Here is a 22,536-nt window from a genome sequence, read left to right as displayed (position 1 = left end):
CTGCCTTCATAAAACTAGGAAAACACCTGAAAAACACTGAAAAATTAAGTGATCAGAAACTTGCATTTACTTAGAAGAAGAAAAAAAAAAAAAAAGAGAGAAAAGAGGCTTATTCAGTGTAATACTTGCATAAAATAAAGATTTCCCCCTGCAGCTCCTCATGGAGGCGGCCAGAGATTTTTCTAAGAATTCACAGTGACTCTTGGCTCACTATGAAGTCTTCCAAATAGTTCTGGACATATGTGCAGATGAAAAGATTGGAAATTCAATTGATAAATTAAATGACAGTTGACAGTTTAAATAACAAATGCAGGGAGGGAGAGTACACCAGAAACAATACTGACCACAATATATTTCAATAAGAGGGTGGGGGAAGTACAATAAATAAATACTTTTTTTAAAAAAAAAAACAAACTTTTTGTTTTTCTTTTTTTTTAGAAGCACACAAAAATATACTGTAACCAAAACCTAAACCAAAACCCAGACTGAACTAAGTGTATCATTGCAGTTTTTGCCTAAAATAAGCTGACTCCCACAGGACTGAATTTCTGTGCCTATTGATAGTTTGTTTTTTTAAGTTACTTTTTGGAAGGAAAAAGAATCATCCATCTGTGCAAAAACATCCTGCAGACATAGCAACAGCTTTGTGTGTATGGAACAGTTATTAGAACAAAGCAATGACTATTTTTTAAAAATGAAAAAATATAAGATTTCTGGACTTCTTTTAATTACACTAAAGGCAAACATCAAAGTATAAAGTTGTAGGATGCCAAAGTATAGATAAAGCCTAGGGAAAAAAAAGAAAGAGACTAAGATGAAGAGCTGATAGGAAGACTTCACAGCAGTGGTAACACTACTTTCTTACTATCAGAAGATACAAATTGCAAGGCTGGACCCTGCCAAACAGCATTCACACTACATTCAACCTAGGCTAGCAAAGCAGACCACTAGCTTGGATTTGGCTGTTCTCTGCTGACAAATTGTACAAAATCCAGGTAAAGAATTCTCCCTATAAGAAGCCTCCCTAGCAGACAGAAAATATTTTGCTGAAATCAAGCAAATAGATGACAAAGTTTCATTCTTTGTCAGTATCCCACAAATCTTGTCCCAAAGAGGGAAGTGTGCTGAAGAAAGATAGCCTTGAACATATAGTATCATTCTCTTCTAATCCAGTCACACCAGCCTTGCACAAGTCATGCCTGATCCTATGATTTATTAACCCATGTTAGCCTACTCTACGTGAATCTTCAGTACGTCAGGGGCTGGGGTGGTTTTTTGCCTTTTTAAAAATTTTTTTCCTTTCATTATTTTCCCCCTCCTTCCTCTTCTATTGACTGTTCTATTTCTGTTCTCTCAAACAATCTTCACGTTTTCATTTTGGGGTCTAGCTACCACTCTGTGATGACAGACTCCTCTCCTTATGGGCCTTCTCTGAGACAGTTTTGCTGCCATATCCATAAACAGACACAAACAGAAAAAAAAACCCAAATAAATGTACACGCTTCCACCAAAACCCAACAAAATGTAAGCAATTAGGATACTGGAGGACACCCTGCTCTTGTCAGTCCCTCAAATCCTTCCACTCTACATCCACATGTTACTTCTTGGCTTACGTCTTCTGTGCACCAGGCAGCTCCTGGCTGTGATAGAACTCAGGTAAAATCACATAAAACATTGACAGTTAGTTTAATTCAATCTTAATTAGCACAAAGTGACTACTAACTTTTGGGAAATTAGTTCTTTAATTCAAGAGGCTATGTTTTCTAAATTTTTACATAATGCACTCTGCAAGTGGTTATTTCTGAATCTGGAATAAGACTCCTGGGGCTTCACTTTGAATAGGGCACCTGTGAAAGTACCTGCGATACTCTGCTCTAATTCTGTGTCTGTTACTCCACCAAGAAGCAGCTTAATACAATACTCGTTCAATTACTCTTTTAATTTCAAAATATGAAAGGGAAACAACTTACCTTACTCCCCTGATGGAAGCAGCACTGAAGTTCCATTCATGGATACCCTTCTGTAACATGTAGAAGAAAATAAATAAATAAAACATTCCTTTTTATGAATGAAGTGCCAGGGAGGTCTATCTTCTAGACTGAAACTCAAGAGACAGAAAGATAAACACTTGCGTTACAACAGCCTATTACCTTTTAACAGTGATTCTTTAGGATACTTTTTTCCCCACCCAAATCCAAAGCAACAGAAGTTCTAGATAGAAGTTTTTTGTTTGTTTCTTCACTGTTTACTCTGCGAACACAATATACTATTTCTGAAAGCATGCAAAACAGCATATCAGAAGGGCTGCTAGTATAGCCTGGTCTGGGTGCTGAACCTGGGGCCACGTGCAACCCTCTGTAAAGTGGGGGGGAAAATTCCACCTCAGAGTAAAAAAAGCCTGCCCTGCATGCTCAGTGCCCTAGCGTGTGGGAAGACCAGGTGGAGAGAGCTACAAGCAAGAAGTCTGATACTGGACAGCAAAGTGGGAAATTCTTGATAAGCAGGAGGAATTGCTCAGGGAAGGAATAAATCTGAAAGCCAAGTGTCCAAAGAAAGAAAAAGACTACTAGTTCCCTAGGAATCCAGAAGAGAGCCTTAAGAATGTAGCAAAACCCCTAAGAGCTGCTGGACTAATAAACAAGGCTGGAAGAAAGAAGCCACCCTATGAAAACACAAAGGGCCAGGTCTCACTCTATTTTCAGATTTTTTCAATTTACATCTGTCACATTCAGCAGAACTGAGTTCTCTTTTGTAGAAAGTCATACTGCTCTATGTTTATGTTCTAATAAAACTGTACTGTAGGAAACAGAAGCCTTTTGTATCTTCTAATGAAAACATTCTCCTTTCAGGAAAAGGTAGAACTGCACCACCTCATAGTCCTGGCAACCTTGGGATCCCACCATAATACACAACATGCTTGAAGAATTTCTGCTTTCTAGAGCTAAATTTCATTTGGCATTTTAGTGATCTGAGCAATTACAAGGCACAGGGGCATTTCTTGCTGAGAGGTAATTTATAGCATAAAGACAGAGTGTCAAACAAACATAACCAAATGTATTCCAAAAGATGACGTGAAGGTGTGTAGCTTATAGAACATTTCACGAACAGTGAGATACAGAGAAGTCAGAACAGATACACTGCCAAGATAGTTGCACAATGTTCAGGAAATGATAGTGGAAATTATTCTCCCAGCTATAACAGCTTTCTATAAGGCTTCCTACATCAATTTTCTCCTCCTCCGTAATTCTTTCCCTCCTGCTCAAATCACATTAAAGGTTGTGAGGCTAATATAAAATGCGTAATAAAACGTACCAAAAATACAAGCCGACATCTTTCATGAAGCACAAGCTTCGCACCACTGTAATTGTGAAGCACAAAGCAGTAACTCCAGTATCTCTTCAATGTTAAATGCAGGGGAAGGGTTTCTCCAGTGGGGTGCAGGGACAGGAAAACAGCTTGATATTAAGAAAAGGCGGGACTGCATCTTGAACTGGAGGTATTAACTGAAGCTAGTATGAAGTGTTTGTGAAACTACTATTCAAGTTGCCTGGTTCTCTTGCATGAAGAAAGATCACCAACTCAGTCCCTCTGCTAGTAAGGAGGGTGTATCTGCACTGTCTTACTCCTTCCTCCACATACAAATCCTGACACTTTCCAATCTTCCATGCTTGGAAACTCTCTTCAGAGCGTAGGTATTGGTACTTGTCCAATTCCCACTATTGGGAGTAATCTAAAATCCAAATAACTTAAAATATATGCCCTGACAGGCACAAATGCTTCTTATGCTTCTTGAGCATCAAGTATTATGGGTTTTACCTGTCCTTTACATGCAACTTATCTCCCAGATTCATACATCTTTTACTTAACACATGAAGTTAATGAAACACATGAAAGCAATGAAATAATACAAAAGTTATGTCCCTTGTGATTTTGCCAAGTTTTGAATACGCTGGCGTAAATATATCAGGCGTGCTATCCAAATTCAGCATCTGTTCTTTAGTTAGGCAAAAAACCACCAACCACCCCAAAAAACCCCTCATCAAAATGCATTCAGAAGCCAACACAAAACAGACAGGCTGTTCTTTTTCAAACTTGCAAACAGCACTGCTGCATTCCTCTAACCCCATGTGGAAAGGGCTGCTAAAATTTGGCAACTGCAAGGCAAAAGTCATGTGCATTCTACAAAATATAATGCTGTCTGATTTTTATAGATGTTTGTTTATATTAAAACTTGGTATTAAGGGCATCAGTGTTAAGATACGCTGCTAAAGAAGCCATGGAAAGGGAAGAAGCCACATTATTTATCCTGGTATTGTCTGTCATTTGCCTATTTATTACAAAATTGCTGGCTGTAGGTTCCACTGAGTTCCAGTTCAGATTTGAAATGGAAATTCAGTTTCTTTGTGCATGAAAGAAGCTCATACATTTTGTAATTCACAAATCCTATTCTTAGAGCACTAGTTGAATTTTGGAAAATAAGTACAACCATTAATTTATGAGCCAAAATGAACAGAAATCTGAAGCGTGAGCTGGTAAAGCTCTGACAGACCTATGGTAGGTAGATTGAAATTGGATAGTTGAAGAAGGTTCCAAACACAACTGTCTAACCTGCCCTTGCAGTAGGACAGGCAGTCTTTGCTTGTTAATCAGCCCCTAAAATGTCTGTTTTCAGCCTAGTAAGGACCAAAGTAAGAGTCTTCCTCTCTGCAGTGGGCTGACAGATAATGCATCAATTTCCTGCACCTAATCTCTTACCAAATGCAAGTATTATACCGGTTATATTCAACTGAAAAGGAAGCCGATGTCTCCAAATTTTTCTAGTTCCTTTTCTCCCTGTAAGGTTTCTGATGGATTCTAAGGACACTGACAAACTTGCAACAACAGACTACTTGTACAGCTGAAGGGTAACTACCAAATTGCCCACTGCATTCTTTTGATGGGTATTACAGCTCACAGGGCAAAGGTGCCTGTACTGAGTACCAGTCAGATCCCAGGCTACTGAATGTGGTCACCACAGTAAGGATTCTGGCCAGAGCAAAAGTACTAGAGAGTGTATTTACAACTGACCTTGTTTAATGCTATTAACACTAGGGTGGCAAAAATAGGCAAACACTAATCTGCAGAAAATACAGAGATACATTACAGAAATTAGGAAGGAGAGGGGAAAAAAACAGAAAAGGAAAAAAAAAAGGTATAACATACTATAAAGAAACTTTAAAAATGAAATAACAGAATTACTACAACTGAAAATGCTACAAAGCAAAGGTTACAAACTGCGAAGCCGAAACACCTATCTACTGAACACCAAACAGGTACAGGCTAATCAAAGTCCTTCTCCCAGTCACAGAATGACTGGGCAGTCAAGTGACACAGCTATGAAAAAGGCATTGCTGAAAGTATCAAGCAAGTAGCTAAAAGATACATGAACGCACCATGAAATACCATTTTTGGAATATGAGTGAACATGAAAAGGTTAACTCAAGCTGGAACATCAGAAGTCATTGCAAAGAGACACCATGTGTGGCCAGTACACCAAGCCTCCTTGTTTTCCTTTAAAAAACCCAAACAAACAAAAAAACCCCACCCCAAATCCCCCAAAACAATAAACCAAAACCAAACAAAACAAATAAAACCACCAAAACCACTAAAAGATATTAGGATTCTCCTTAAAAATACTCTAAGGTAAACAGAGAGAGAAAGAAAGTTTTAATATAAACACTGTGTTAGCAAAAGAACAAATGTGTATGGAATGGCAACAAACAAATTCCAACTGAAAGCTAGAACACAAAGGAATGCTCTTCTCCTTCACCAGCAGTATTCCACTCTAGGCTCTTCTAGAGGTGCAGAAGCATTCTCAAACTACTTTCCAGCACAGTCATCTATGAAACCTACATTAGTATTCAGATGGAGCTTGACCACTTTATGCAAAACATTATATTGCAAGAGTGTCTGCAACAGAGGTGAACAAGGTTCAATAGTCCAGAAAATTCTTTCTAGTCCTATGTTCCTTCTTATGCTATACATAAGCCACTTAACAGAATGGAAAGTATTGTTTGGAGGTGAACTACATATTCACAAAAGAAGGAAAGCCTACAAAATCCAAAGAAATACACATGTACGAGTAGTTTTTAAATATATTAAATTCTGAATACAGAAATACTTTCAGAACGGATATTTTCCCATACCAAGGTTTACTCTGTAGTACTAACAAACCATTATTTAACATGTGGTAAAAATTGTTTTGTCCAAGAACTGCATACATTCATATTTTATATTACTCTCAGAGGCTGAGCCTACTTGGAAAAACAACGTTCAGAATAAACCACAAATAAAGAGAAAATCATTGGTCTAGGCAAACATTTCAGTTTGTGCTCTGACTATGCTATTTCAGCCACTGCCCATGAACGTTTTCTCATGAACTCACAACAAAAATTCTAAACAGTACAGCCTCACATATTCTGCATGCAAAAGTGTTTCTCCTTTAACAGACTACAAGCTCGAAAGCTGAAGGATGGATAACCTGAAAAACATCCCTTCACTGTCCTATCCTGCAGACAAACAAAATGCTGACATGGAAGAATGAATAGTGCTACTTAAAAACTGCACCATCTCCAGTGCTGTGCCTCCATCTGACTCAGCCTCCATTCAGTCTTCATATACCCCCTCCACATTTCCATGCTCCCATCCTTCTTGAGGTTCCTTTCTGTCTTCATTCTTACCAACATTTTATTTCCTAAGCATCCCAGAATGCAATAACCACTCTAGGTTTTCCTCTCCCCTTGCATCTCCATATTTTCTAAGCTGCTTTCCAAATACATCTGGCTATCTCACACCTTGACATACGGACTTCCCAGCTTTTTCAATTTCTAGACCTTCTGAGCATCTATCTATCCTTCTGCCAGATACTTCTTTAGCTTTTGATTGTTTCCGCTCTCTTTTAAGACACCAGCCTCTATCACTTTCATATTAAAGGAGTATTTACCACAGCTGACAAGCAATACTGCAAGTAGAGGAACAAGATCGTTCTGTTTGTATAAGTAATTTTATGCTACATTATTTATGTGATGGCAGTATATTGTAAATTACTTAGGAAACCTTAAGCAACAGACTTCTTGTACATTATACAGTGGTTTAAAACAACCTGAAAGATGATGCAAGTTAAATTTTAAAAAAATGGAGATAAAAGATCCATTGAACAACAGAAAAAACGAAGAAAAAATTAAGAATGCCATATTTTTTTAAAAAAAAAAAGGTATGGCAACGTATGTCCACAGTATCTTCCTGTGTGTTACGACACCCTTCTCCTTTGCAGAATCCATTATTAAATGCAACCGTTTACATGTTATGTGCCTTACCTACCATGCATACTTTTAAATTGTGAAAAAAGTTACAACTACAGACATCATGATATACCTTGTCATCGGGCAGCACATGCCAGATAGATACAGTCTTCTCTTCAGCTTCGCTGTTGATGGAGAGATATGAGGGCTGATAGATTTTTGTTGGTTCTAATATCAAAACCTTGTAGAAAAAACAATTTTTAAGAGTTAGTACAAAATATGCAGAACTGCAAAAAGTATTAAAATCTGTTAAAACTATTTCTGTAGTCATACCATAGCAGGAAAAATAGGGAAAACAGAACAAAAATAAAATTTTAGGTACTGGGCTAGTTTAGTATGGCTGTCAGCAACTTAAGATTAAAAAAAAAAAAAAAAAGGCCAATTTTAATTTAGTTTCATATATAAAGCTATTATGAGTTAATTGGTAGCACATATCACAATCGCCCAAATGATTTCTCTGACAACTATCAGATTCTGAAATTTTTCTGTCGCAATGCCATTCAAGAATGTCCATCTCCCCTGTGGAAAGGATTCATGATATACCTTTATCATCTTTTGGTAGGAGTGCATTTGGGTAAAATCAGAAGACCACATCAACCTAGAGCTAGACTGAACTGCTTTTGATTTAGAGCACTGTGAACTTTAGCCACCAGATCAAATCATTTTTCTCAAAAGCAACAAGCACCACTGCAAGAGGTTGACACCTAAAGATTATATAAAATTTCCCGTAACAAGTGAAACAAAAAATAGAACCATCATGTAAAAGAGATGGGATGCTATGCAGCAAGATTTGGTCTAACATAACCACTTAGTAAAAGAAGCCAGACACTCTGCCACTTCAATAATGTTCTGGCAGAACTACCTCCAGATCTTTAAAGCTTCCAGCATGCTTTAAAGGAAAAAGTCGACAAACTTTGGGTATTTGAAGTGTGGTCTCTCATTAGAACTATCTATTTTAGATTTCCAGTGGTTAAAATCTGATGTCTAAACCACCAAATCTATATTGCCTGTGTTGAAGGTATTCTCATTATTCAGAATGTAAAGTATTGTTATTAATTCAAGAAAAAGCTACTCTCTTCCACTGCAGCAGGCATAGGAAGACTTCTAGCCCTCAGTGTTTAGCTGAAAGACATTTATAAAATAGGACTAAGTTAAAAATAATTAACAAACTGATAATCTCCTTCCCTTCTTCTGCCCCTCCCTCTCCCATAAAAGCTCAAATCATATATAATCTTCAAAATATCCAAGATACAGAACTTCTCATTTGAAAATTTTTTGAGTTCAAAGAATTGGTTTAGGAAATGACAACTGCCTGGGGCAACTTGGTTGTTAAAGAAAATGTATTTTGAATTAAGAAATTTAAAGTGCTGAAGCTGCTAAATGGCAGAACCAAGTCTCATCCCTGGTATAGTCCTAATCCAAGGCTGGTTTAAAACATAGTGAAGTTAATCAGTAGGAGAATAGAAAAACAACAGATGATCAATTTGTATACACAGTTGCTCTCAGAAACCCAGGTGTTTTTACAAAAATTAGTATATGTGAATAGAAATTGCTTGTTCAAAGACTTGTTCAAAGTCCTTGTTAAAGGACTGTGTGAGTTAAAGCAGGCAGAAAGAAAATCATGATGCAAGGAGGACCCTGAAACCAAGGCAGAGACTGGAACCAAATAGATGAATCAACTGGGACAGGGTCAGGTGATGGATTCGCAGAACTGACAAGACTAAAGTGAACTTCTAAAAACTTTAGACATTGACTAATGATTTGGTAAGTGTATATAAGCTGTGCTGTATCCCTTTGTTCTCAGCCACTCATTGATGTGGTGGCCCAACTCTGAGTTGTGATTAAAGCAAGCCCAGTGGTACCCAGGTCTGCGTGAATTTTTCCTTTAACATTGGTCTACGTCTATTTTTTAAAAAACCCAAACATATAGATCTAAGCAGGAAGTCTTGGAAAAAGCCAAGGCTTAGAGTGAAATCTAAGCTATGTCACCTCCCACAGAGTCAAGGAGCTCACAGATACACTGTAAGAAGCACAAAGCCAAATTTTGAGAAGTACCTAGGCATTTAACCCTGTAAATGATGACCAGTGGGATTCAAATGTATCATTTGGCATCTCCAGGCAGTTAAAATTTCTAAAATCTGGGTTAAAACCATTTCATAAATTGGAGTTTAGCTCACAGCAAGTTACCCACATGCTGTGTCATTTCTTCCTCTGAAGGCCAAAAAGAGGATGATGACACTGATGCTACCAAGTAACTGACAGCTAAGCTAGTACGGACAGACAGCAAAGTTTTCAAGTTCAAGCTCTGAGAACAATTCACAATAAGTAAATCTGCAAAAACCTTCTTTTAGAATAAATTATTTGCAAGAATCTGGGAGAAGGGAGGGAAAAGAAGGTTACTAGGTTTCGTTTTGGTAACTTGTTGAATAGTGTGATTTTCTCTCTAAATAGGCACAAATAGAACTTTTGTATCTGTCTGCAACACCAGAATAGTTTCCTGTACAACACAATCAAATTATGTGGTCACTGGGTTTATGCTTTGGCTCATGCTATTGCCATGATCAGTTTCGGTTTGTCTCTTAATATTAATAAAAATCCAAACCATTTGATTCAGTTTTATACGTCAGAGCCTATTTTGTCTCTAATTGCATCACTTCATCATCAAAAATCTAAAAAGAACAGAGCCCTTGCCTTTTACAAAAACCGAAGGATTCAAAATATTTTTTGCTTCCCTGCAAAACTTTATGCTCATTCTCGCTGGAGAAGGAGAACCAGACTCCCTAGAGTCTCATGTTGCTTCCACTTTACTGCCTCAAGCTGTTGCTGTTCAAGACTGGAGTCCTCCTTATGGTTTATTATCCCATCTACAGGCAGAAACCAAAAGAACTGTACGAAATAATCATTATGCACTTCTGAGTATCTAGGAGGCAACAGAACCACTATTTAAAACAAAAAGCTGTATTTGCTACTGGTTAGCTAAAAGGAATACCCAAGATGTTACTTCCCATACATGTATCATTAGTACGTACAGGGAATAAAGATCTTTTCACAGTATACTTTCAGGGCATTGTGCAACACCCAATAAAAACTTTTAGCAAAATGTTTGTGGAAGAAATCAGAAAAGTGTGTATAGATATATATACACATGTTTATAGTGCAATGTTGTTGAAATACGCGGTCTAGTTCCTGGAACAATAGATTTCTGACTGCTTGGGCTGGTTTTTAACCTTTAACACAGCACAGCAGTAGGTTATGCAAAGCCTGCTGAGCTAGAAAGAGACTGAAATTAAGTATCTTTGCTTCAAAACACAATATAGTTAATGTAGTATCACCTGGAATACACTGCAAAGGTTTGCATCGGTAGCAAACACTAAATAGCAGAGTTCTGTCTTGACTTTTTACCTCATTACTTTCTTATGGAACACACTGTGAAACCCCATTGGTTTTAATTAATTCCACATGGCTACAATCTAATATGCAGGCCAAATACATTCCTTCTGGACAAGCAATTTATTACCTGGCAATCTAGAAGCAAGCAGTGGTTTGTGTTTATTTCTTTCATGTCATAATTTATTTTTTTAAAAAACAGCAGAAAAACAATAAAACCAGCACTTACTGGAAATCGAACTACAGACACATCTGTCTTTGTGGCTTCAACAAGGAAGTCCATCCAGAAGTCCACAAGTTCCTGTTTGGCTGTGTGTTGTTCTGGAGTTAGTTTCTTAAAATGCTGATATATCAAAATAGTCTCTACAATAGACTTCAGGTACCTGTGATAATCCAAGCATACACGGTAAATTTAATACTATTTGTAAATAATGTTGTCTCTACCTTTAATCACAACTGAAGCACCCACCATGGCAACACCAAGGCAGCTGGTAAGATTTTGGTTCTCTAGGATTGCTTTTAATCTAGCAATTTCCCATTTAGGACTGGAAATATATCTGCTATATTAGTAACCTGAAATACAAATGAGTTCCAGGATACTCCTCCCTGCATATATTCCTGATTCCTATCCTGTTTCCTATCCTAAACCACAAAAGCTTCATGAAATAGTGAAACCCTCTACCTATGGACCAAACTGAGCCCATGTGAAACTTATTTCAGTAGTGACCAACATCAGATAAAAACTCAGGTGATAAAGTCCTCTAGTTTATCTTTCTACACTGTTCTGCCTTCTGCATTGTACCTCCATTGGCAGCTGTTTAACACTGATTTCTAAAACACAATATTTCTGGAAATGATTATCCTATAAAGATGGCAACAGCTACGCTAAGCAGCCTTTTGGCATTGCTGGGGAAAGGTAACAGCAGTGCTGAATGTCTCCCCTAAATGCAGCTCATCCCTCTCTGCTGTTCTGCTTTCTGTGGTTGATTTATGGGGCTCCTCATAACACTGCCTTCTTTTGGCATTTCTGAAGAAAAGTTGTAAACATAATCTTATGCAATTTGTATTAATACTACAGCAATATACACATGCTTAAAGAGGATTATCACAGCTACCGCCTCATCGCAATTAGGCTATTCGTGGAAACTGTTTCCAGGTATGACAAGAAGGTATAATGTAAACTCAGAGGCCTTTTGGAAACCATTCCATAGCTGTGCATTTTCCAATCATCCTTAGGCTATGGGGATGTCTAGCTTAAGGCACCGTACATACTCCCCTTTGCACTAAGTGGGCTCTGCTGAACAGCAGGCAACAGACTGAGGGGGGAATTGCTCACAGGAGAAATCCTTCCTGAAGCACAAATGAGTGTGCTGCATTTTCAGAGTTTAATCCACAGGTTTAAACACCAAAGGCACTGGTACATAAAATCTTGACGACCAGGCATTCAAAACTCCAGAAAATTCTACCAGGAGACTTCCAGAGAATGCTATCCAGCTTCTCAGTAAAATATGCACATAGTAAATCTGGGAAACCTTGCACATAAATACACTGTAAACAGCATTTATAAAATATGTGGTCAAAAAATTCCTGATTTTAAGTTTCCCATATTATATCAATATAGAAACTTAGCATTTCCATATTTTAGCATACATAGATATATTCCCCTCTGATCAGCTTTTGGAGGCACCTTCTAGCCTTTATAAAGACAAAAATACATTGGCTGTGACGGACACACTCTTTCAATTGGCAGTGACAACTTTTTTAGTCAGAAAGGAGTCTTGCTTCTCACCAGCTAAAAGGATTCCAGCCCTCGATGAGTAGGTGACTGATCCTTACTTGCTGTCTATATCCAAAGCAGAACAGGTTCCAAGAGCCTGCTGTCAGCACACATCTCTTGCCCTTTGCCTAACAGATGTTGAGTCTATAACCCTAGATTTATAACCTTTCTGTTAACTGGATGTTAATCTGCATTCATCTCGGTCACAACGAGATGCAATTTGCACCATATAGTTCATTCGTGTTCGAGATCCTAAAACAGATGGATGTGCCACAACCATCACAGTATACCAAGGTATATGCGTGCCTCTCTAGCCAAGCTGTCTGCATTCCCCCAAACTTCCAGGCAGTTATGACTAAACCCACAAGCCACCAGAACTTCTCTTCAGCAAGGTAACCACTGAAGCGTGGTGCCTACAAGCAACTCCTCCTTTCCCCCTTGCCCTCAGAAGGGTCTGGAGCCAATGATGAATCTGTCCTTCTCAGACATCAAATTAAAGACCCATATAAAATCTATTCCTGAATAAGAGCAAAAGGGGAGGAGAGTCCCTTGTCTGTGTAAAGTACAGTGAAACAGTAAACAGACATCAAAATCTATTAAAATCCCAAAACCAATCTCCTGTCAGCTAAATACAACGCTGAATGTGAAAGCTGAAGGGGACCAACATCTTAACACATAGCAATGTACATGATCTCATTTATCACCTTACCATGCTGGTGCTTTTAGCTTAAACAGCTTTTCTGAAGCCTGGATCACTCTTATATGGTCATTAGCCAACATACTGGCCCCCAAGAAAGATCCCACTTCCCAATAGCTCTGCAGTTTCTCCAAGCTCCCCTTTTTACCAAGCAGGCTGCTGATCTTTACTCCTGTAGTAAAAAGAATAATAGGTCACAGGAATGTATTAATGCAGTTTCAAAATCACCGTTTCCCTGATCTGAAATATATTAATTGCTTAAATTACTGTAGCCTCTCCATTTCAATGAAATAAGATGAAAAACATACTTACCAGTTAATGTTATATGCTTCCAAACACCCTATGTGGTAGCAGGTGACTTTTTTTTTCCCTCCCCCTCTTCCTAAAGGCCTCTCAAGAAAGGAACTTTAAGACATCACTGTCAGGACAAGGCCACAGTCAGATTACCTATGTTCGTGCATGGACCTCATCTGTAAAGGTAAATTGGGGCCTTAGGCTACACAACATAGCTGTAAAAACTTAACAGATGCTGAATAAGGCACCTATTATGTTTTTTTCTGCTTTGTTTTTTGACTTACAAGCCCCAAGCCCCAAACTTACCTTTATAGACAAGGTCCCATGCAGAAGGAACAGATGATCCACTGGGCTTCTTCCAGCAATGATGTTCTTTTAATTGCCGCAAGTCCTACCCCAATGAAAGACATCTATTAATATTCGTAAGTCCCTCAGCAACTCAAAGACTATGGAGACCCTCAGGTTTTATTTTGACTTGCTAAATTTTCTGAGAACTACAAGTTTCCCTGTGGCCTTCAGGATGAATTTTAGTTCATATTAGCTGCTAAATATTTATAGCTAACACGAGAGATGCTACACCATCCCCCACAAATAAAACCACTTGCAGGTTACAAGACAAACCTCTTCACCACCATAGTCCTTTATTCACTTTTCCCACACTACTCCACTACGACAGTTTCCCTCCCACATCACCTTTCGTCGTCCTTGATATTAAGGCTTAGTATTCACAAGACATTTCAATGCAACTGTTGATGTTTATTTTTTCCTTAACTTCCTTAAGTAGCTAGCAGACCAAACTTCATACTGGAAGCAGCAATAGATCTTAAGAAAATGGGTATCATTACATTAGCTGCATTTCAGTCTACAAAATTCACCTTGTTTTCTCATGTTGTTCAGATTTTTGTGTCATCAACATCACATAATAAATGTTTTTAAAATGTGAAATGGTATTCAAGTGGCCCATTTCACATCTATATTTCACACTTCGTGCTCTCTCGCTAACAAGAAATTGTCATGCTTGAGTAACACCCAGAACAAAATAATACTTAAATCATCTAAAAACATTACTAGTTCTCTTCTTGGGAAAGAATTTTTTTTAGTTATTCCTGAAGAGAAAAAAACACAGTAGATTTTAGAAAATATCTCAGATCTACTTGAGACACGACGCAATGTACATCACCAACATCAACTCCACAACATACAGCAGTGACCATGTATATGAGCTCTGCAAGGCTTTAAGGCAGGGTGCCATATACAAGCACATTGTCAAGAGACCACTTGAGGATGCACACCTACACTTGGCGGTGTAGGATAGGAAGGGGAAATTTGTGTTAAATGTGCTCAACTTCAGTTGGGTTCTAGAAATCAAAACCTACATGCTATCTATACACCATGGTAAATCACAGTAAATGGAAAAAATGTATCTTCCCCAGGATCCTGGAGTAACGCTGCTGAACAATATCCTTAAAGGCTGAAGGGCTCTGCTAAAACATTTGCATGCACGTGACAGCAGCATAGAAGAGCAGATAGACACCCACTAACTTCCACAGGCTTTGAATGTGACCTCATCACAGGGGAAGTAAGGAACTGGTGTCACAGGGATACATTAATCATTTCAGACAGGTCTACCTCTGCTGGGAGGAAGGGGAAAGGGAGCAACTGAGCTGTGTGGAGGGCCCCTGCTGAGCACCGAGCAATGGCACTCACAGTTGCAGTGACTGCTGACAAACTATCACAAGTTATTTGTCACAGCCAGCGGCAACACTGCTCTCTGGTTCACACGTTTGCATACTCCACCATGCTTCATTGCACCTGCAGGAACCCAGCCATACCAGCGCTCCAGTGCTCCAGGCGTGAGAACAGAGCCAAAGCAAGGTACAAACCGCGTGTGTGGGTTTGATGAAAAGTACAGCTCACATAGGGAGGGACTGGGATTACAGTGTGGCGGGTCAAAGTGACTGGTGACAGCAAGGATTTTGAGTCCCATGTCATGGAATAAGGGAGAGCTACAGGAAGGTGGCAGAAGAAAAGATGCACATGTAGCAGTAATGATATCTAAGGATACCAAGTTTGGGAATCATTACTGTTATGTAACCTGGATGAACGGGAAATTTTACCCAAGTATTTGATGAAGCAGATCCTATTACCCTAAAGAAGACAACATCACCCTCTTATCAAATTCTTCTGAGAAAAATGAGATACTCGGCACTGAAACTCACTCTAGTTTGCTGACCTTCCTCTGCAAATTTACTTATCCCTGAAAGGCAAGTTTGAAAAATGCAGTTGCAGTATGGAGATATTAGCAGCAGGTTCAAAAGACTGTAACTCTAGTTTATAGAGGTGGGGGTTTGTTTTGTTTTCAATGGATTTTGGTTTTTTGGGGGGGTGGGAGAACAAAAACAACCTTTCTATGCAGCTATGCAAAGTGAACACCTTCATGAATTTCACTCTGAGTTTTTAGTCCCTTCATATATTTCCCTTCTCTAGTTTATTTTGATTTCACCATCAACCAAAACCACATGAAGTTTTCTTCAGAGTATGAGAAAATCCAAGCAAAGCCAAGACATTAACTCCTTCCATGATAAACTTGGCATTCACAAGAAGAGAAAAAAAAAGCAGCAACTGAATTCCAGTATATTTTCTCAAAAATATTTTGCTTTAAAAATAAATGAGCCAAAATAGAGGAACCGTTAATGCCAGAAAAGCCATTGTTTTTATAACGCCAACAATATCCCCACAACTTGCAAAGAAAATAAGATACAATAAGTAGATATTACCAGTTAAATACTACTGTGAAGGCTTTATAAATAAACTGCTTTCCCTCCTCAAATATTGACAGAACAATTTGTATTACAGGATCCTGTGTGTCAAAGCTGCACAGCCTGCGGAGATTATTACTGCCAATGCAAAGCACTGCATTTCAGTTTTCATCTCAAAGTTCTGAAAGTTTGTACAGTTAAGAAAGCAATACTATTCATAAAATAGAAGGAGGATTTTCATTAATGCTTCACATGATCGTTTAGTTGTGAGCTATTATCTGACAAATAGAGGTAGCAATTTCTAGAAGGCCAATTTTCTGATCTGATGCAGAATGATAAAAATTCTCTTGGATACTGAACTTAGTTTTACTGGAGTTACTACATTGTTACCAACACAATCAGAACACAATTACAGCCTCATGCACTCTTTGAAGTGCTGTTAGGGACCATATCCTTCCTTAGCCTTTCCCAACCTATCAATATAATTTCCATATAACTTGGACTGAGACTGGCTCTCACCTCTCTCCTCATCTCCCATCAGAAGACAAACTTCCTCTAATTTCTATGTGCTACAGATAATGCTGTGGGTGGACACCAAACTGAAAGCACTGGCAGGTAGATCTAACTACTACTAACAAATGGTCTTGTACATGCACACCTAAACAAGAGGTGACATTTCCCACACAACCTCTGCAGTTTTGCTTACTTTTTGTTTAAAACATTGTTAGCCCAAGACAAAGAAAATACTAAATTATCCTTAGAATCTAGCACAACTCAAGCCAGCTGACAAACCTCATTGTACAAAGACAAAGGTAAAGTCTCGCACCTGTGAAAACATAATCCAGGAGTACAGCACAGGCTGGGATCTACCTGGCTGGGGAGCAGCTCTGTGGAAAGGGACCTGGGGGTCCTGGTGGACAAGCTCGATATGAGTGCATAGCAAGCTGCTGCGGCAGCAGAGCAAGCCAACAGGATGCTGGGTTGCTTCAACAAGGGCATCACCAGCAGAAATAAAGAAGTCGTTATCCCACTCTACTTAGCACTTGTCAGACCACACCTGGAATACTGTGTTCACTTTTGGTCGCCACTATACAAAAAAAGATGTGGACAGGCTGAAGAGGGTGCAGAAGAAGATCACAAAGATCACGAAAGGACTGGGAAGCCTGCCATATGAGGAAAGGCTGAAAGAACTGGGTTTGTTCAGCCTTGAGAAATGAAGGCTTAAGGGAGACCTTAAGGCACAAGACTTCAAATTCCAGTGCAAAAGATGAAAGTATTTATCTGACCCAAAAAACAAGATCTCAGGCACTCACAGAAGTGCAAACACAGCAGCTGGGGCAACTCTATGCAGCCTATCGCATCCAAATCAATACCTTCATTCACACCAGAAAATTTCAGTTTCACTTCTATTATCTACCTGAAAGTATCCATCTCACTCTGATTTTCACACTCAAAAAACTTCTCTATCTAGAAATTTACTTCCAGGCATACAGTGCACACCTAACATCTGAACTACAACAGTGACTGACTGCAGATATGTTCTGTGAAGAACACTGTTTCCATCCCAATGGACAACCTCCTCAGGAGACAGAAGGACAAAAAAGACTTTACAGTAAGTCAAGAATTATATGAATTCATGGAGAAGAATGCCAGTTGCAAAGGATATGTTACCACATATTACAACGTTCAGTGCTTTCTCCCATACCTTCCAAAGTATTACTGACTAGTCTTGACTTTGCGCTCTCCTCAAATCCACCAAAATCCCAAACAAATTGGACACCTTAATAATTCTTTCTTAAACAAGACATGGTTTTTTTACATCGAGGGTGATGAGAAATTGGACCAGGTTGCCCTGGGAAACTGTGAATGTCCCATCACTGGAAGTGCTCAAGGTCAGGCTGAGTAACCTGATCTCGTGAAAGATGTCCCGGCCCACAGCAGGGCTGTTGGACTAGATCTTTAAAAGGTCCTTCCCAATGTAAAACACTCTGATTCTACGATTCTATGAATACAGACATTCAGGAAACCTCAACAAAAACATCACAAAAGAAACATACTTCTCTCAGCCCACCCCAAGCTCAAGTCAAGCACATTTTCCTCACTCTTAGGACGGACTTTTTGTCCATATTCCATACAGTTTTACAGGGGGTTTTGTTTGGTTAGTTGTTTTAAGGAACGCTAAATGGAACTGGATTCCCCCTTCAGGTGCTCTTGTTTCACACAAATTATGCCATTGCAAAGAAGGGCTGTCAGTTTTCATTAAGCTCTGGTAACCAGTTAAGACCCTGAAACTGGAAGCAGGTCTTCATCACAGTGCTCACCTGCAGCCAGGTAGGATCAGTGGCGGTGCAGGAGACCCACTTAAACATTCACGTGCTCACTATCAAAGCATTCACATACAACCACCAGATTTTCCCCCTAATATAGTGGGTGGTGTCATACTTTCACTAGAATGTGATTTCATCGTGAATTTGCAAGCTATAATTACCAACTTTCCGTAGCTCAAAAGAAGTATCAAAGCAATGTCCAGCTGCCAGGAGGAGTACTGCATAATTAATTCCTGACTGTAACGTTGGCTCTGACTCAAATGCCTTCTTGAACCTAGAAAAAACAAACATACAAGTTTACTTTCTAAATAATTCAATCTAATAGGGACATAATTACACTTTTAGGTTACTTCAAGTGCTTATCTTCTGTTTACACATCAAGAATCCATGGAAGCAAAAATATTTTACTGTTTTCCACACATGCTCTGTGGTTATTTTTAGGAGTCCGCTATTTATACATCCTCCTCCTGTTTCCTTTCCCCTTACACAACAAGCACAGACCCTACTCATCCATCCCAGTGAAGTATCTTACTAGATTTCCAGTTTTCTTTGAGATTAAAGAAAAACAAGTAATACAATCAGCTTGTAAGAGGCCTGTTTCACAGTTATATTTATTAATAACCTCATGAATTTACTCTTAGATATGTGAATTTTCACTGACTTGAGACCTTAGATTCTGTTGTGGATCTGCTACAGCAACACACAAACATACCAAAATGGCTAAGCACACAAGCAAGGGATACAAAAACATACTTCACATTTAGTCACTATTTCGGCTACTCCAAATTTTATTCTTTACTGGGTGTCTCATTGACATTGTCCTTATGAGTCTATTCACATAAAAAAGGACTATACCAGATTTTATTCTCAAGAGGAGGTGAGTGAGCAAGAGGAATGGCAGTGATATTCACCCAGCCTATATCTTGTCTTAAAAGTCATCGAATGGTGCTCACACAAACACAGCTATCCTCACACTAGCAATTCAAGTTGAGGTGACAACAGAGACAGCAGATCTACAGTGCTTTAAACTTGTTCTACAGGACAAGAATGTTTGGTTGCAGATATATATACATACACAGACACACCTCCCTCTGTAAGGAGGGGGCAACCAAGACTATCATGTGTGATTTAAGGAGCACAAATGATTCAGTCAACGCAACTCTGCCACAGTAAGAGCAATGGAGCTTAAGTTACTTTTAAAAAAGAATGAGAAAAATTCAAATAAATGGGTAATATAAAAAAAATATTAATCAGGTTGTGACATTATTTATCTTTCCTTCTTTATATATTAATCTATGCCAACCCTAAGAATTTGGCTTCTATACCATGCTTTGACATGTAAGCAAAAACTAAGGCATTTTGATCCCACCAAGCCAAAAATATGGGCTGGTTTTAATTTATTTCTTTGTTGTTTTTCCTGCTGTAATGATTCAGGACTGTGCATCCTGTAACATAAGCTCTGCTTTCCAAAACTGCAAGACAATCTTCTCTTCAATCTGCTACATATATATTCTTTCCATACTGGGTGGAGCCGCCCACCTCCAAAGAATCTGATCATTAGACAAGAGTCTAGTCCTCTAAAAAAAAAAGCATAATGAGCAAAGAAAACTCAACTAATTCTAAAAAAATGTTTGCTCATTTAAAAAAAAAGACAACAAAAAACCTCACACAACAACAACAAACCCCATAAAAACCCACCAACCAAACAGGATGACACTATCATTGATTCTAAGCACACATAGCTAGAACAGACCGGTTGGCTGAAATAATCTGTTCGGAGATAGAGCGATGTTGGGAACTGGACTCCCTCTTTTGCCCTAGAGTTCTTTCATGCTGTAATTCTCATGCAATATCAGGAAAAGGAGAGGGTTTGATCCCCAAAGGAGAGGGATTGACAGAAGAGGAAAAAACCTTGACTATAAGTATTTTTGTTCCAATAGAAGAGACTCTGTACTTCTACTTTTTTGTTTTGCCCCAAAATGCCTAATTTCTGGCATGACTATCAAAATTTCTCTAGTTCTTGGACAAATATTCACACAGCAGAAATTCATTTTTCTAGCCATCTTTATGTGCTACTCACACCATGAAATACGGGTATCTTGGACCTCTGTAGTCCTATTTACCTCTCCTAAATCATTACAACCAAAAGCATGATTTTATATTTGGTGCAGTCCTGTGATGACATTCTTAACCCTGCCTTACATCCATATAGCCTGGAGAGTAAAAATCTACAAACAAAAAATAAAAATAACCTGTAATAATTAATTTTGAACAAACAAAAATATTCACAGTTTCTTAAACAATTCACAGGTCACATCTGTTGACTAAACTGATTTACATTCAACTGGTGCGAATGCTGTACATCGTCATGCCCCAAATATCACTGCAGGAACCCATGCAGTATTGCAGAAAGACCGTAAGGTTTAAAAGTCTGCCTATAAAGTAGAGCTGGCTTAGCTGATGCAATTATAAATGCCATTAAGAAATTGAAAGCTGACACTTGGGAAAACGTTGCAGTGCAGACACTGAATTAGGGAGGTAGCAGTGAGAAGTTTTGAATAAAGACTTGATAGCTTTGGTAAGTGTGATTTATACTGTCAGTATGCAACAAGAAACTGACAGTTAATTAATCTTTCATCTTTTCTCTCATATTTATTTGAAAGATGTCTTTTATTCTGCTTTTCAATTATCAGAAAAGCACACTGCCTACCTTTTTCTTTTTTTTTCTTTCTCTTTTTTTTTTTTTAAATAAACTGAAGTACCTTGACGTCACTTGTTGCAAAACACTATGACAGAGATATCATTCCTGCACACATCTTGCCCTGTTGTGGCCTGCTGCAGAACTAGAGGAGGTCTACTCCTTCCCAAGAGCCTTCCACTGAGTTATGAGTCAACCCTTCAGCCACATCAAGCCTGCTCTATGATTTACACCAGAATTCAAATCAACATCCAGCATGAAGTACAAACCAAAAGCAACTGGCCCACTTGGTACAGCTTCTGCCAAACTCCAGCTTGACTCAACAGAGATCACCTTCTTCGACAGCAGCTGGCGCATGGAGCAGGCTGTGTTGGATTTTACCTGCCAGAGACTTCAGGGATTATTTAGGGGCTGGCCCGTCAGCATCCTACCCTGCTGCAGGAGCTGCCAGCCTGCTGTTCTTTCCCAAACTGGTATGCCTGACTGCAATCGCTTCCCCTCATTAAATGTATGAATATCTTGACTGCTAAGATGCATCTATTATGTGTGTTAAAATGGCTACATGAAATATCCTAGAAGTAACTACCACTATTATATATATGATTGTTCTTAGTTCAATTACATTTGAAAGTCTCAAAGTTTATCTGTTCATAAGGCAATATGAATGAGGAGAAAGCAAGATGCACAACAGCAAAAGTAATTTCTATTTATTCTATTGAGCCTGTGATAATGCCTAGTATTTGTACACAGAACTAGTTTTCTTTTTATATTAGTTAATGACATCAGCAAAATATTTCTTTCAAAACAGAAACTTGAAAGTTTGTCATGGGCTTTGCCTTAGAGAAAATAAATATTTTCTGTAATCCAAAAATATGAAGGGGGGTGGGGTGGGGTGACAATATGCTGTATTCATGTTATTTCAACATCTTTAAAAAAATCCAGTAAGCACTGCAAAACAGTAAAGCATGACCAGCAATTATAAACTGTATTTGTATTTGGAGGCCATAAATGGTAAACAATTTTATCTTATCTTTTACCAAAGACAGTTACAATCTGAAGTTTACTGAAAACAAGTGATAAATGATGAAGGGAGAAGAAAACAAGCAGCTGATGAGCACAAGACCAGAATCAGGACATGATGTGTAGGATACATAAACACAATTTGTCTGTATCCTCATCTGGATCATACTGGAGAAAAGCTGCTCATCCTGACAGAAGCATAGGATGGTGTCCAGTGCCTCCATTTTTTAACCTGTT

The 22,536-nt window shown here is 38.6% G+C and overlaps 1 protein-coding gene across 1 annotated transcript in view; it reads right to left on the bottom strand.

Annotated features, from left to right (window-relative positions):
• MAP3K5 (mitogen-activated protein kinase kinase kinase 5) overlaps positions 1-22,536 on the bottom strand; it is a 107,969-nt gene that overhangs the window by 34,239 nt on the left and 51,194 nt on the right. The window contains exons 8-12 of the mRNA XM_040598352.1: positions 18,743-18,855; positions 13,214-13,373; positions 10,957-11,110; positions 7,414-7,521; positions 1,971-2,020 (exon numbers count right to left, since the gene is read on the bottom strand). Coding sequence (XP_040454286.1) covers positions 1,971-2,020; positions 7,414-7,521; positions 10,957-11,110; positions 13,214-13,373; positions 18,743-18,855 — 585 coding nt within the window. The remainder of the gene's footprint in view (positions 1-1,970; positions 2,021-7,413; positions 7,522-10,956; positions 11,111-13,213; positions 13,374-18,742; positions 18,856-22,536) is intronic.

The sequence above is a fragment of the Falco naumanni genome, chromosome 6 (genome assembly GCF_017639655.2).
Source record: "Falco naumanni isolate bFalNau1 chromosome 6, bFalNau1.pat, whole genome shotgun sequence".
Lineage (NCBI taxonomy): Eukaryota > Metazoa > Chordata > Aves > Falconiformes > Falconidae > Falco > Falco naumanni.
This window is presented reverse-complemented; position numbering and strand designations above follow the sequence as displayed.